The sequence below is a fragment of the Rhinoraja longicauda genome, chromosome 1 (genome assembly GCF_053455715.1).
Source record: "Rhinoraja longicauda isolate Sanriku21f chromosome 1, sRhiLon1.1, whole genome shotgun sequence".
NCBI lineage: Eukaryota > Metazoa > Chordata > Chondrichthyes > Rajiformes > Arhynchobatidae > Rhinoraja > Rhinoraja longicauda.
The window spans coordinates 39,460,403-39,474,637 of NC_135953.1; the positions used below are offsets into that span (position 1 = coordinate 39,460,403).

At 38.9% G+C, this 14,235-nt stretch overlaps 1 protein-coding gene across 3 annotated transcripts in view; it reads right to left on the reverse strand.

The window, feature by feature from the left end:
* LOC144591940 (putative E3 ubiquitin-protein ligase HERC1) overlaps positions 1-14,235 on the reverse strand; it is a 209,667-nt gene that overhangs the window by 60,714 nt on the left and 134,718 nt on the right. For all 3 annotated transcript variants that reach the window (XM_078395990.1, XM_078395980.1, XM_078395998.1), the window contains exons 45-50: positions 12,371-12,636; positions 6,845-6,900; positions 4,095-4,283; positions 3,153-3,324; positions 1,602-1,872; positions 242-455 (exon numbers count right to left, since the gene is read on the reverse strand). In XM_078395990.1, coding sequence (XP_078252116.1) covers positions 242-455; positions 1,602-1,872; positions 3,153-3,324; positions 4,095-4,283; positions 6,845-6,900; positions 12,371-12,636 — 1,168 coding nt within the window. The remainder of the gene's footprint in view (positions 1-241; positions 456-1,601; positions 1,873-3,152; positions 3,325-4,094; positions 4,284-6,844; positions 6,901-12,370; positions 12,637-14,235) is intronic.

Consider the following 14,235-nt stretch of genomic DNA (forward strand, 5'->3'; position numbering starts at 1 on the left):
ATTCTTGTTGCTGTACTGAAAACCTCTTGCAATGAAGCCTAACATACCATATTTCTTTTAAATTGCATGCCAGAGTAACTGAAAGCAAACTATATTGCTATATTGACAAATATTGCTTTCAGTACTTTGATATTAACCTGGAAAAAAACTGGTATGAAATAATTAAAATGCAGAATGCTATTAAAATGCTTAAGTTGCTTCTCAAATTACAAAATGAGCTCTGGCATGCAATATTCCTTACCCTTAGATTCTGCATCCTCTTTTTCACGGCTGGAATGATGCCAAAAACCTTTTTCCGTCAGCAATGCTACCAAGGCTTGGGTTACCAGAAAGTTAGGAGAGCCAGAAAGTTTGTTGTCTTTTGCTGGTCTATGGAAATAATGAAGCATCCTGTTCTTTTGTTGCACATCACGGATTGCACCTATATGTAGACCGGTTGCAGCAGCAATTAAATCCTTGGGAAAGAGATATTTAAGTTCATTATTGCGACTTAGCAACATAAGCTTTCACTTAATTTAACATGTTATTTGCAAAGATTCTCAGTTAAGTATGTTGCTTATTATTGTAGTCAAGCCTCAGGTATTTGTTGGAGGTAATTTATTTTAGCTCTAAACGTTGCTATAGTAATTGAAAAGCATGCTAGTAAGTTAGGTAAGTGAGCAAGCGAACTATGGTGCATATTGTGGAAAAATGTGTGGTGGTCTACTCTGGAAGGAATAACAAAATAGTAAGTTATTATTTAAATAGAGTGAGACTACAAAATAATGTAGTACAAAGGGATGTGCAGACCCCAGTACAGTGGGTGCATTGGAACATTGCCGGCTTCTAGATTTGAAGATTCAACCTCCCTTCCCCCACCTTGCTAATTTGCACATCATTAATATCAGGGAGTTAGTTACTTGCTACAGGTTACCTAGCCTCTGATGGGCTCTTTGGACAAAACATTTATGTAGTTGGTCCAGTAGAATTTATGGTCAGTGGTGGCCCTCAGGAGTTGCTGGGCTTAAATCCTGGAACTATCCTACCTTCACCAGATAAAACAGTGAATCAAAAAGCTTGTTTATCACCAAGTTCTCAAAGACTTCAGGGTGGGTAGTAAATGCTGGCCTTTCAGCAATGCTCACATCCAGATAAATAAAGCAAAGAATGCCTCCAAAATCCAGAGGATATCACAGCTATACATCTGGATAGTGTATTAGAAGAACTGCAGTAGCAGTTACTAAAGATCACATTTACAAATATAGTATGGACACAAATAATTTCAATTTTATATAGTGACTCAATAGATTAATACCATAAATTAAGAATAAATTGTAAGTTGCAAGAATCGTTTCATTAAATTGACAAGAAATACCTTTACTTAGAAAGCATAATAGATCATTTCATAATAAAACAAGTAAAAATACCATTTACATTGGAAATTTGAAATGAAAATGCTATGCTCAGCAACAGGTCAGGCAACCTCTGGTGAAATAAAGGTTTGTATTTCAGATGACCTTTCATCACATCTCTAGGGTTAGAGCGAGATTCTGTACTGCTTGATTGGTATTGCTTGCAACATTTTCTATATAGTTTACAGATGATTTTGTTCCTTAAATTACCTGAGTACAGACATTAACCAATGCCCTGTAAGCTGTAGGGCTGTTTGCCACTAAACAACCAATAGCTGAACTCATGTATGTCAAGCAGGAGCTTGTACTCCATGTTCTTCCTTTTGCAGGTCTAAACTGAGTACTTGAAAATAAATGTTCAGTTCCACTCTTTGCCAACTGAGCCCTGCCTCCTGCTGCAAGACACATCAACCGAACCAAGATACGGATGTCCGTTAATCCAAGAGCTTCCAGCCCACTTGTCTGACTGCACATAGACCCACTGTGAAGCATATTTTGAAAGAGAAACATTTTACAAAAAAATATTACTGTTGTACACCACAATATATTTTTAAATTCTTTGTATTCATGTAAATAGCAAAGCAAAAAAAATCATGCCAGGACTGACTGAACTACTTGCATTGCCATGTAAATTTTAGGTTTGGTTGTGTTTTAATATACTTTGAAATTATTTTGTTTCCTATTCTCTGACGCATGTCGTTTTAATAAATGTCATTGTTATATACATTAATAGCCACATTAATTATGGGTTTTCCAAGAACAATTGAGAACCTACCCAAATCCAAACTTTACATAAAATGTGTCACAAACCTCTGAGCAAGACAGAAGTCCTATCGAATGAAAAAAAGGACCTGCAGATGCTGGTTTATACCAAAGATAGACACACAATGCTGGAGTAATTCAGCAGGTCAAGCAGCATCTCTGAATGAAATGGATAGGCAATGTTTAGGGTGGGACCCTTCTTCAGACTGAAGGCTCCAGAGATCTTTCCCCAGAGATGCTGCCTGGCCTGCTGAATTACTCAAGCATTTTGTATCTCTCCGAGGTCTTATCTATCTTTTCTTGAGAATTAATGTTATTGCCCTCCCTTCACTTCCACAATATTGAAGGAAGGTCGAGGTAAATACTGGGTAAAATATTTAACTGTCCCACCAGGTCAGACTAGGTATTTCATGCAAGTAGCTCATGCCTGATTCCTCAACACCTCTCTCCCATTTACAAATGACACGTCAGTAGTGTGATAGAGTTCTTTTCACTCTCCACTCTCCTGGATGGCAAGCTGCAAAGTGTGTTGATTACTTTTTACTCAGCATTTTTTTTAAATGTCAAGAGATTTAATGGTGTTGGTAGTCAGAGGGACCTTGTTGTCCTTGTATATGAACTAGTGAAAGTTAATAAGCAGTTTTTGTAAGCAATTACGAAGGCGTGGTAAAATGGCTTTTATTACAAGAGGAATACAAGAGTAGGGATGTCTTGCTTATATTAAATAGAGTCCCAGGGAGACCTCTTATTATGTTTCGGACTGGTCTCCTCACCGGAGGAAGAATCTATTTGTGATGGACTATGTAGCAAAGGCAGATTCCAAGGTTGGGGAGGGTTTGTTAAATGGAAGAAGATTAAGCAGATTGGGCCTCGACCCTATAGAATTTAAAAGCATTGTTGGAATATTTAAAAGGAGATTCAAGTGTAAATCAAATAAAATTTCACCGCTATTGATTAAATTGTCACAATTACTGAGAAACTGTATAATATCTGACATACCTTACAGAGATAAGTGATAAAGCTTTCATAACCATGGTATGTGCTAAAAGAATTTGCATCGCCATTGTGACACGTTGGAGAGCAAGAACTCTTTCTTTGGTCTCTCGAAGAGATGCTGCTTGCTCACCCAAAGTCAGTCTAGAATATTTTTTCCCATCGCATTTGTTCACACCTAAAAGTGGAAATATGTTAAAATATCTTCAAATTGTATGACGAAACTAAAGCACACAGTGAAATCAGATTCAATTTCTTCTCTCAAAAAGTAAAACCTATTCATTTGTCAGCGCCAAAACGTGTCACTGCTTGTGTACTGCCTAGGTGAGGTTTGTTGTACGATGAAAATCGGGTTGTATATAAAACAAAGCATTTCACTGTACATGTGACAATAAAGTATAATTGTACCATTGAATTATTACTGGACTACTTTCATGCAATCCTCACAACCTGTGTGGAGAAATCTATCAGAGGCTTAGAGGCACACACCTTAATCTCCTGGCTGTAGGATGGGTTAGTGGACTTTGGAAGGAAGCAGTGGGTGGCATAAATGCTTTGGTCAACTTTCAAAGACAAACTATTAATTAAACTGAAATGTAGTGAAGGAAGGCAGAGACCCATCTTTTGTTCTAATTATCTCCAAAATAATGAAACATGTGCTTTTCAAAATCTTCCTCAGGTGTGATCCAAATATATATATCATATTTCATTAAGGGGCATGCAAGAGTTCTAAACTGCCCTGTACCTGTAGCAACTTAAAAGCAATTGCAACTTAGTAAGAACTCACAGTGGTCGCTGTAACTCCATGGCCTTTATTTATTGCCTATGATCATCAAAATGTGATGATGAATGTGTTATATCTTACTAAACTAAGATCTAAATTCATGATTAGTGACACAAGGAAACTGTCAAAACACATCTTAGCTACATTAATATGGCTTCTGTTACCTTTCTTTAAAAGAGTCTCTTCTGCATTATCAGTGGTAATTGATGCTCCAAGGGGATCCTGTTCTGGAAATTGGACGGGATCTGGAATCAGTTTGCTATCATTCAATCCAAGTGGCCCCGTTAATGAAGCAAAATCTTCTAGTCCTGTAAGCCGCTCATTTCCTTCGGCATCTAACATATCCCAGTCCTCTGAAAAATAAAATGAGCACCCATGTCTTGTACATCAACATGTTGTTTAAATTAAAAAAATGTAATATCAGAAGATGCAATGGAGGTCCATTAGAAAACATGTTTCTTGAGAATTAGGCAGATAAGCCACAAATTGATTCAGAATTTGTGCTCAACACTTACCTGTAATAAATGTTTGCATCGATTTAACTAACGCACTTCCTTTGGCTAGGAATTGTGAAGAGAGACTTATGCAAACCTCAGCTACAAGGCCTTACTTGGCATATGACATAAATCCTAGCAGGATAGGGTACAGATCAAGTCTCATCCACAAAACCGCTAAAGTAAACTTTGCTAGCTGGCTAAATGATGCCCTACAGCTTAGCTGACTGCCAAAGTGGCTAAAGACAATAAGCAGTCCTGCTTTCCAGAAACATTAATATTATTCACATTACAAAAGTTAAAAAGTAACTTAAGATTGAAGCACTTATAAAAGGGCAGTATGGTGGAACAGCTGGTAAAGCGGCTGCCTCAATAGCGCTAGAGACCCAGGTTCAATCCTGTCCTTGGGTGTACTGTCTGTGTGGATTCTTCCTGTTGCTGCATGGGTTTACTCTGGGTGCTCTGGTTTCCTCCCATATCCCAAAGACATGCGGCTTTGTAGGTTAATTGGCTTCTAGAAATTGTCACTGGTGTGTAAGGAGTAGATGAGAAAATGGGATATTATGGAACCAATGTAAACGGGTGATCAATGGTCAGCACAGACTTGGTGGACCCGAACGGCTCCTTGCAAAGCTGTATCTCTAAACTAAAAATCAAATCAGGGATCTAAAGGTTTAGTTATTTTTAAACTTGTTTTTTTGTAGCCAATCTTCCCCACTAAAATTAGGGGCGCAGTAACTGTCGCACTGTGTCTAATGCGCTACAAAATGTTTTTAAAAAATCCCATTGCAAGCAGTAATGAACTTCTACGACCTCATGCTCGCACATTTGAAGAATCCAAAAGTGACAGAATTTAAGAAAAAACTGAGGCAAATCAAGTTCAGGATTTTTAGGTTCATGCACATGTGCTGAATCTGAAACACTGCACTGCAAAATTCTATTGTTTATTTTTATGGATACTCTTTTCACAACGTGCTTTATCGATTTAAATCAAACAATTTAAAAAAACAATATTACAATCCAAATGAGAGTCTTTATTCAGCCATTCAAGTTTGGAATATTCTGGCAAGGTTTCTATGATACTTGAAGATATTTTCAATTCTGCACATAATATTCTTTCATACACATTAATGAAACATTACTACTTAGATTTATAAACTACTTTATATTAAAACAATCGAATAAAAATAATTAACTCAAACGCATAGAAGTAGCAAGGTTAAGTGATTACTTTAAATTGGTCATAATGTTTTCAATTTAACTAAATAAAGGTTAAACCAAATAACCATATTAAGATATGGACGTATACCAGACATATTATATGATGTATGTAATACTGAAATTAGATTTAAAAAGCACAGGGCAATAACAATAGATAACATTGGTTACTGGAATGGAAATATATAACATTTAATTGCACAAAGAGGATTATAGGCTCCACTGAAGGGATGGAAATGGTTGCAAAATATTTATTCATTAGCAGTGAAAATTTGCCCACAAACATAAAATAGTAACAAAAAAATTCTTCCTACTGAGATGTAATGCATAATTAGTAAATATAAATTAAAGGTAAAGCAAAAAACATAGGAGATACATTATAGAGCTAGAACTGAACATATTAATTACAATTAATGGCCTAAAAACTGTCCTAAAGACAGAATCTGCATTTAGAAACCATAAAGATTATTTCTTTTAGAAACCATAATGATCATTTCCTTTAGAAACCATAAAGATCATTTCCTTTAGAAACCATAAAGATTATTCCCAAGGAAATCCAACATGATTTATGTGAACCAAAACAAAAACCAAAGACAAGTCAAAAAGCTCAATTGCTTTCATAAAATAAAATTAATGTATAAACAAGTAGCTACAGATGCTGGTTTACCAAGAAAACACTCAAAATGCTGGAGTAACTCTGCAGGTCGGGCAGCATCCTTTAGAACGGAGATGAGGAAAAACTTTTTCATTCAGAGTTGTAAATCTGTGGAATTTTCTGCCTCAGAAGGCAGTGGAGGCCAATTCTCTGGATGCTTTCAAGAGAGAGCTAGATAGAGCTCTTAAGGATAGCGGAGTCAGGGGGTATTGGGAGAGGGAAGGAACGGGGTACTGATTGTGAATGATAAGCCATGAATGGCCTTCTCCTGCACCTATTGTCTATTGTCTAGAACATGCGTTGGTGACATTTCCAGTTGCGACCCTTTTTCAGACAGATCTGATGAAGGGTCCCAGAATGCTACCTGAGTTACACCAGCATTTTGTGTTTTTCCAAGATAAAATTTTGGCTTCCCAAGGTTCAGGAACATTTGGCTGCAGACTTAAAACAATTAGCAAGAAGAGAGATAAAAAGTACTTAAATTTTTTTAAATAAATAGCGCGGAACCAATTCTTGTGATCCTATAACTTCCTTGTGTTTTACGTACCTTCATGTGTATTTTCAGGCTTGTTGATTAAATCAGGTGCTAATCCTTTAGCTTTGCTGTGGATGGGGGGGGGGGGATGGGGAATGAAAAGAAAGTGAAGAAAGTGTATTAGGAACTGGATGACAAATTCAATGCTTCTAGAATATTCAGAAAGCATTGTATGAGTTCAAGGATGACTTCAATGATCATTTCTATTAAAAATATTTTAAATTAATCAGAAATAGTAGAAAATCTCCAAGTTTCTGATGGTGCTTGTTACAAAGGAGCAAACCCAAAAGTTCCAACATTTTCAGTTTAAAACAAAATTTGTGACTGACCAGTAGTTCCACATCTGTCACTGTCATGTTGTACTCTGCATGGAGCACAGTGACAGAGCCCTGCCTGCTTGGATTCCCCAGCATTACCCTAGGGAACAATTACCTCTCTGATCCTAGGCCACATAAAATCAAACATAGGATCTGATACCCTACTGATTTCAAAGGGATTTTGAGGCCTGTGAATTAGGAGAGGGCAGATTAATGCTTTTTAAATTATTATGTTTTGTTTAATCCTTCTATTTCCATGTATTCTGATTTCAATACAGTCATAAAATTGAAATTATTATTAATTATTTATTCAAATTTATTGTTTTTGAAAGACATCATAGGCACATCAAGATTAGCACTGCAGAGATCCAGGTTCTATCCTTATCTCTGATAGAAGTATATAAAATTATGAGAGTCATAGATAGGGTAGACAGTCAGAACCTTCTCCCCAGTGTGGAAATGTCAAATACTAGAGGGCATAGCTTTAAGATTTTAGGGAAAAGGTTTAAAGGAGATTCAGCTGGACAGGCGGCACCTCTAGAGAGAAGGAATGGGTGACGTTTCGGGTCGAGACACTTCTTCAGACCCCCGCTGCTCCCCCTCTGTGATTCCCCCTCTGTGATTCCTCCTGCTCTCCTCCTCTCCCCATCTTTCAGTTGCTGGGCTTTGTCCCACCCCCACCTCTCTGCCAGCTTTCTTCCTCCCTACTGCAATCAGTCTGAAGGAAGATCCTGAGCTGAAATGTCACCTGTCCATGTTCTCCAGGGATGCTGCCTGATCCACTGAGTTACTCCAGCCCTTTTTAAAATCAAAGCTTTCTTGATCACAGCATCAGTGTGAAGGGACCAGTTTAGATTGATGGTGATGTAGATGACTAGGAACATCAAACTCTTAACCGTCTCCACAGCAGCTTCATTGATGAGGACAGGATTCTTTTCATCCCCGCTGCTTCTTAAAGTTAATCAACTATTTTCTCTTGTTGACATTAAAGACTAGATAGGTGTACAGGGAGTAAAGCAGGGAACTGAGCACATAATCCTGAGGAGTACCAGTATTGAGAGTTAGATTGACAGAAGTGTTATATTCAATAGACAATAGACAATAGGTGCAGGAGTAGGCCATTCAGCCCTTCGAGCCAGCACCGCCATTCAATGCGATCATGGCTGATCACTCTCAATCAGTACCCCGTTCCTGCCTTCTCCCCATACCCCCTCACTCCGCTATCCTTAAGAGCTCTATCCAGCTCTCTCTTGAAAGCATCCAACGAACTGGCCTCCACTGCCTTCTGAGACAGAGAATTCCACACCTTCACCACTCTCTGACTGAAAAAGTTCTTCCTCATCTCCGTTCTAAATGGCCTACCCCTTATTCTTAAACTGTGGCCCCTTGTTCTGGACTCCCCCAACATTGGGAACATGTTTCCTGCCTCTAATGTGTCCAATCCCCTAATTATCTTATATGTTTCAATAAGATCCCCCCTCATCCTTCTAAATTCCAGTGTATACAAGCCCAATCGCTCCAGCCTTTCAACATACGACAGTCCCACCATTCCGGGAATTAACCTAGTGAACCTACGCTGCACGCCCTCCATAGCAAGAATATCCTTCCTCAAATTTGGAGACCAAAACTGCACACAGTACTCCAGGTGCGGTCTCACCAGGGCCCGGTACAACTGTAGAAGGACCTCTTTGCTCCTATACTCAACTCCTCTTGTTATGAAGGCCAACATTCCATTGGCTTTCTTCACTGCCTGCTGTACCTGCATGCTTCCTTTCATTGACTGATGCACTAACCAAGTTGTAGTATTATGGAAATATCCTAAAATAGAGGACACTTCCAATGAACTTCTGTCGTTTACACAAAGTTTCATATGATGAACACAAATTGAATATTTAGGTGCAGAATTCCCGATTTACTGGAGAAAAGTGCAGATAGGATCCAGGTCACACAAAGTCATGTCAATGCTCTGACTGCAAGGTTTTATACTGAGAATAAAATTTATAAAATTCATTGCGGAATCAATAGGGAACATTGATTTCTATCCAACATTATATTTTGACTATGTTACATTAAGTAGATATTAAAAGGAATGCCTTTGCACAACTGCTTCTTACACAACCATAGTAAAGAGGCAACCAAATTTCATTGAGAAATTGAACCGGAATTAGATAAATGCAATTTGTTTTAAAGCAAATGTAAATACTAGAATAAGAAGCATGAATACTCTCCTCTCACCCTTAAAACCTACATAAAGATTCTCTAAGGAAGCATTGTTTACTTAATTGCTTTCAAAAACTGTCCAAACTGAGGGAGATGAGAACAATTTCTGTAGACTCATTAAATTCAATCCAAAGTCAAGTAGTAACCATCCTGTAATGTGCAAACAGGACTGGACAAAGATGAATAGTTTCTACCTTAATCAAATTCCACTAATAAAAGTGTAAATAAGGTATACATGAGCAATTAATACAATAAATAGAAATGCTAGACACAATCAATTTCAATTTTCATTTACTGGAGGGGCAATTAAATTTGACACTCTGGATCCTCACCCAGACCCCTTGCAGAGTGACAATATTTAATGCAGCAGTTCACAGGCAATGATGGTTGGAAGGTGGGGGTACAGAATGGGAACTGCCAGTAACACCTCTATTACTGGGACCTTTCTAAAAAACTATTGGCCTTTCACATCAAATCAAAATTCAGGACAGAGATGAAAAAAAATGTCCTCACCCTGAAGATAATGAATCTTTGGAAATCTCAATCCACAAGGACACTCAAGACAGAGATCAATACATTTTAGATATTTAAGGTATCGGGGCATATGGGATTATTCCAGTAGAGAGGCACTAGGCAAAAGGTTAGCCATGATTGTACTGAATAAAGGAGCAAGCATGAGGAGTTGAATGGCTTATCTTTGCTTCTATTTTCTATGTTATTAAAGTCATTGTAAGAAATGTCATCACTACAGCAAATTCACTAGGAATTTTGGTAGAGATGGTTCACACTTCTTTGTGCAGCAACTTCAGGGAACTTTGAAATAATATTCTGCTCTTTACATACAGAATCTCAATTACATATTTAACTGGAATTTATTAAAGCAGACTATAGACAATAGGTGCAGGAGTAGGCCATTCGGCCCTTCGAGCTAGCACCGCCATTCAATGTGATCATGGCTGATCATTCTCAATCAGTACCCCGTTCCTGCTTTCTCCCCATACCCCCTGACTCCGCTATCCTTAAGAGCTCTATCTAGCTCTCTCTTGAATGTATTCAGAGAATTGGCCTCCACTGCCCTCTGAGGCAGAGAATTCCACAGATTCACAACTCTCTGACTGAAAATGTTTTTCCTCATCTGTTCTAAATGGCTTACCCCTTATTCTTAAACTGTGGCCCCTGGTTCTGGACTTCCCCCAACATTGGGAACATGTTTCCTGCCTCTAACGTGTCCAACCCCTTAATAATCTTATACGTTTCGATAAGATCCCCTCTCATCCTTCTAAATTCCAGTGTATACAAGCCTAGTCGCTCCAGTCTTTCAACTTATGACAGTCCCGCCATTCCGGGAATTAACCTAGTAAACCAACGCTGCACGCCCTCAATAGCAAGAATATCCTTCCTCAAATTTGGAGACCAAAACTGCACACAGTACTCCAGGTGCGGTCTCACTAGGGCCCTGTACAACTGCAGAAGGAGACCTCTTTGCTCCTATACTCAACTCCTCTTGTTATGAAGGCCAACATTCCATTGGCTTTCTTCACTGCCTGCTGTACCTGCATGCTTCCTTTCAGTGACTGATGCACTAGGACACCCAGATCACGTTGTACGTCCCCTTTTCCTAACTTGACACCATTCAGATAATAATCTGCCTTCCTATTCTTACCACCAAAGTGGATAACCTCACACTTATCCACATTAAACTGCATCTGCCAAGCATCCGCCCACTTACACAACCTGTCCAAGTCACCCTGCAACCTCATGGCATCTTCCTCACAGTTCACACTGCCACCCAGCTTTGTATCATCTGCAAATTTACTAATGGTACTTTTAATCCCTTCATCCAAGTCATTGATGTATATTGTAAATAGCTGCGGTCCCAACACCGAGCCTTGCGGTACCCCACTAGTCACTGCCTGCCATTCTGAAAGGGACCCATTTATCCCCACTCTTTGCTTTCTGTCTGTCAACCAACTTTCTATCCATGTCAGTACCCTACCTCCAATACCATGTGCTCTAATTTTGCCCACCAATCTCTTATGTGGGACCTTGTCGAAGGCTTTCTGAAAGTCGAGGTACACCACATCCACCGGCTCTCCCCTTTCAATGTTCCTAGTTACATCCTCAAAAAATTCCAGTAGATTAGTCAAGCACGATTTCCCCTTCATAAATCCATGCTGACTCGGAACGATCCTGTTACTGCTATCCAAATGCTCCGCAATTTCGTCTTTTATAATTGACTCCAGCATCTTCCCCACCACTGATGTCAGACTAACTGGTCTATAATTTCCCGTTTTCTCTCTCCCTCCTTTCTTCAAAAGTGGGATAACATTAGCTACCCTCCAATCCACAGGAACTGACCCGGAATTTATAGAACATTGGAAAATAATCACTAATGTGTCCACAATTTCTAGAGCCACCTCCTTAAGCACCCTGGGATGCAGACCATCAGGCCCTGGGGATTTATCAGCCTCAAGTCCCATCAGTCTACCCAAAACGTTTTCCTGCCTAATGTGGATTTCCTCCAGTTCCTCTGTCACCCTAGGATCTCTGGCCACTAGAACATCTGGGAGATTGTTTGTATCCTCCTTAGTGAAGACAGATCCAAAGTGCCGGTTCAACTCGTCTGCCAAAATCTGTAAATTACTACTTGGAAACCTACACCAATTTCTCTAAATAAACTCAGATTAGCTGTAACAAATTTAATGAGTAATTTGTTCTGCTAGCAATAACATCAGGATAAGTTGTTGTTGCTCAGTCACCTAGAGATACCAATTTAAAAATAGAAAAGTAAACACCCTTTAATTCCAATTTTTTTAAGTTGGGAAGACCCCTCTACAAAATACCAATTCAATTACTTATTTTTCATTTTGGAATTTATATAAATTATGAAAATAATATATTTACAAAAATTTTAGAATATTGTCCTTGTGCTCCACGTAACAGGATTAAAAAATTCAAAAAGCACAAATGAGAATCAAATTAGTTTTTAAATAATCCTCACCGACTTAATTTGGCTTGCTTGTTTCTTGGTTTTTCAGACAAATATTTTCCACGGCAAATGGTACACATCAGGTAGTATGGGCTCCCTGTGCCACACTCCCCTCCAAACCAACCATCAACATAGGCTCCATTACTCCGATATCCCATGTGGCCTGCACTCTCGCCACAACCAGGGTGTTGCCGCTTCATGTGATTGTTGAATTCTGTTGTTTGAATATCACACAGTTCACAAATGACCACCTCCTCAGCGTCTGAGCTATCCTGGCACTGAATTAGTCCATAAAGCAAAGTGAAGTTTTATTTTAGTAAAACAAATTTGAGAACATATATATAGAAAAAGAAGAACACATAGATCAGTTACATTAGTTTGATTTTAGTGCAGAACTTCCAATAACAATTTTCCACTTAATTTAAGAAGCCCCAAACTATGAAAATGCCCCTATGAAAATGCCCCAAACAATTCCAACGATTTAAAATATATGGAATAGACATCTTATGCAATTCTGTAATTTCAGTGGCGAAAGAAAACAGAGGATCATGGATAAACTAAAGAGCTACAGTGCTGTTTTGTTTTAGTTAAACTTCAGACAGGACTTGAAATTACCTGTGTAGTGTACTACAGTGAAAAGCTTTGTTTTGCATACTATCCAAAGAGATCAGATATACTATATGTAAACACAATTAAGTCAAACTTAAGTACAATAGATAGAGCAATGGGGAAGATACACAGTGCTGAACATAGTTCTCTGCATTGCCGTCCAACTGTTCCATCAACAAAGTCCAATGTCCACAATTGGGAGAGGTGAATCGATCAGTATCCTAGTTTATCGGAAGGAGCATTCAGAAGCCTGATGACAAGGGGAAAGAAGCTATTCCTGAGTCTGGTGACCTTCAAGCTTCTGTACCTTCAGCCAGAGCAGAGAGAATGATGAATGGCCGGGGTAGGATGCCTTTGATTATGTTGCCTCTATTTTCAAGGCAGTGTGATGTGAAGATGTAGTTAGTGCCCTTCATAATGTTTGGGACAAAGACCCATCATTTATTTATTTGCCTCTGTACTTCACAATTTGAGATTTGTAATAGAAAAAAATCACATGTGGTTAAAGTGTACATTGCCAGATTTTACTAAAGGGTATTTTTAATACATTTTAGTTTCACCATGTAGAAATTATTTCAGGGCACCATAATATTTGGGACATATGGCTTCACATGTTTATAATGGCTCAGGTGTGTTTAATTGCCTCCTTAATGCAGGTATCAGAGAGCTCTCCACAGCTAGTCTTTCCTCCAGTCTTTCCATCACCGTTGGAAATTTTTATTGCTGTTTTTCAACATGAGGACCAAAGTTGTGCCAATGAAAGTCAAAGAAGCCATTATGAGACTGAGAAACAAGAATAAAACTGTTAGAGACATCAGCCAAACCTTCGGCTTAACAAAATCAACTGTTAGGGACATCATTAAGAAGAAAGAGAAGTCTTTCCAGGTGAGACAGAGGTTCACCTGCACCTCCTCCAACCTCATCTATTGTATCCGCTGTTCCACATGTCAACTTTTCTACATCGGTGAGACCAAACGCAGGCTCGGTAATCGTTTCGCTCAACACCTTCGCTCAGTCCGCCTTAACCAATCTGATCTCCCGGTACTGAGCACTTCAATTCCCCCTCCCACTCCCAGTTTGAGCTTTCTGTCATGGGCCTCCTCCAGTGTCATAGTGAGGCCCACCGCAAATTGGAGGAACAGCACCTCATATTTCGCTTGGGCAGCTTGCAGCCCAGCAGTATGAACAGGGGTATGGACATTGACTTCTCTAACTTTAAATAATTCCTCTGTCCCTCTCTTTCCCTACCCCTTCACAGTTCTCCCACT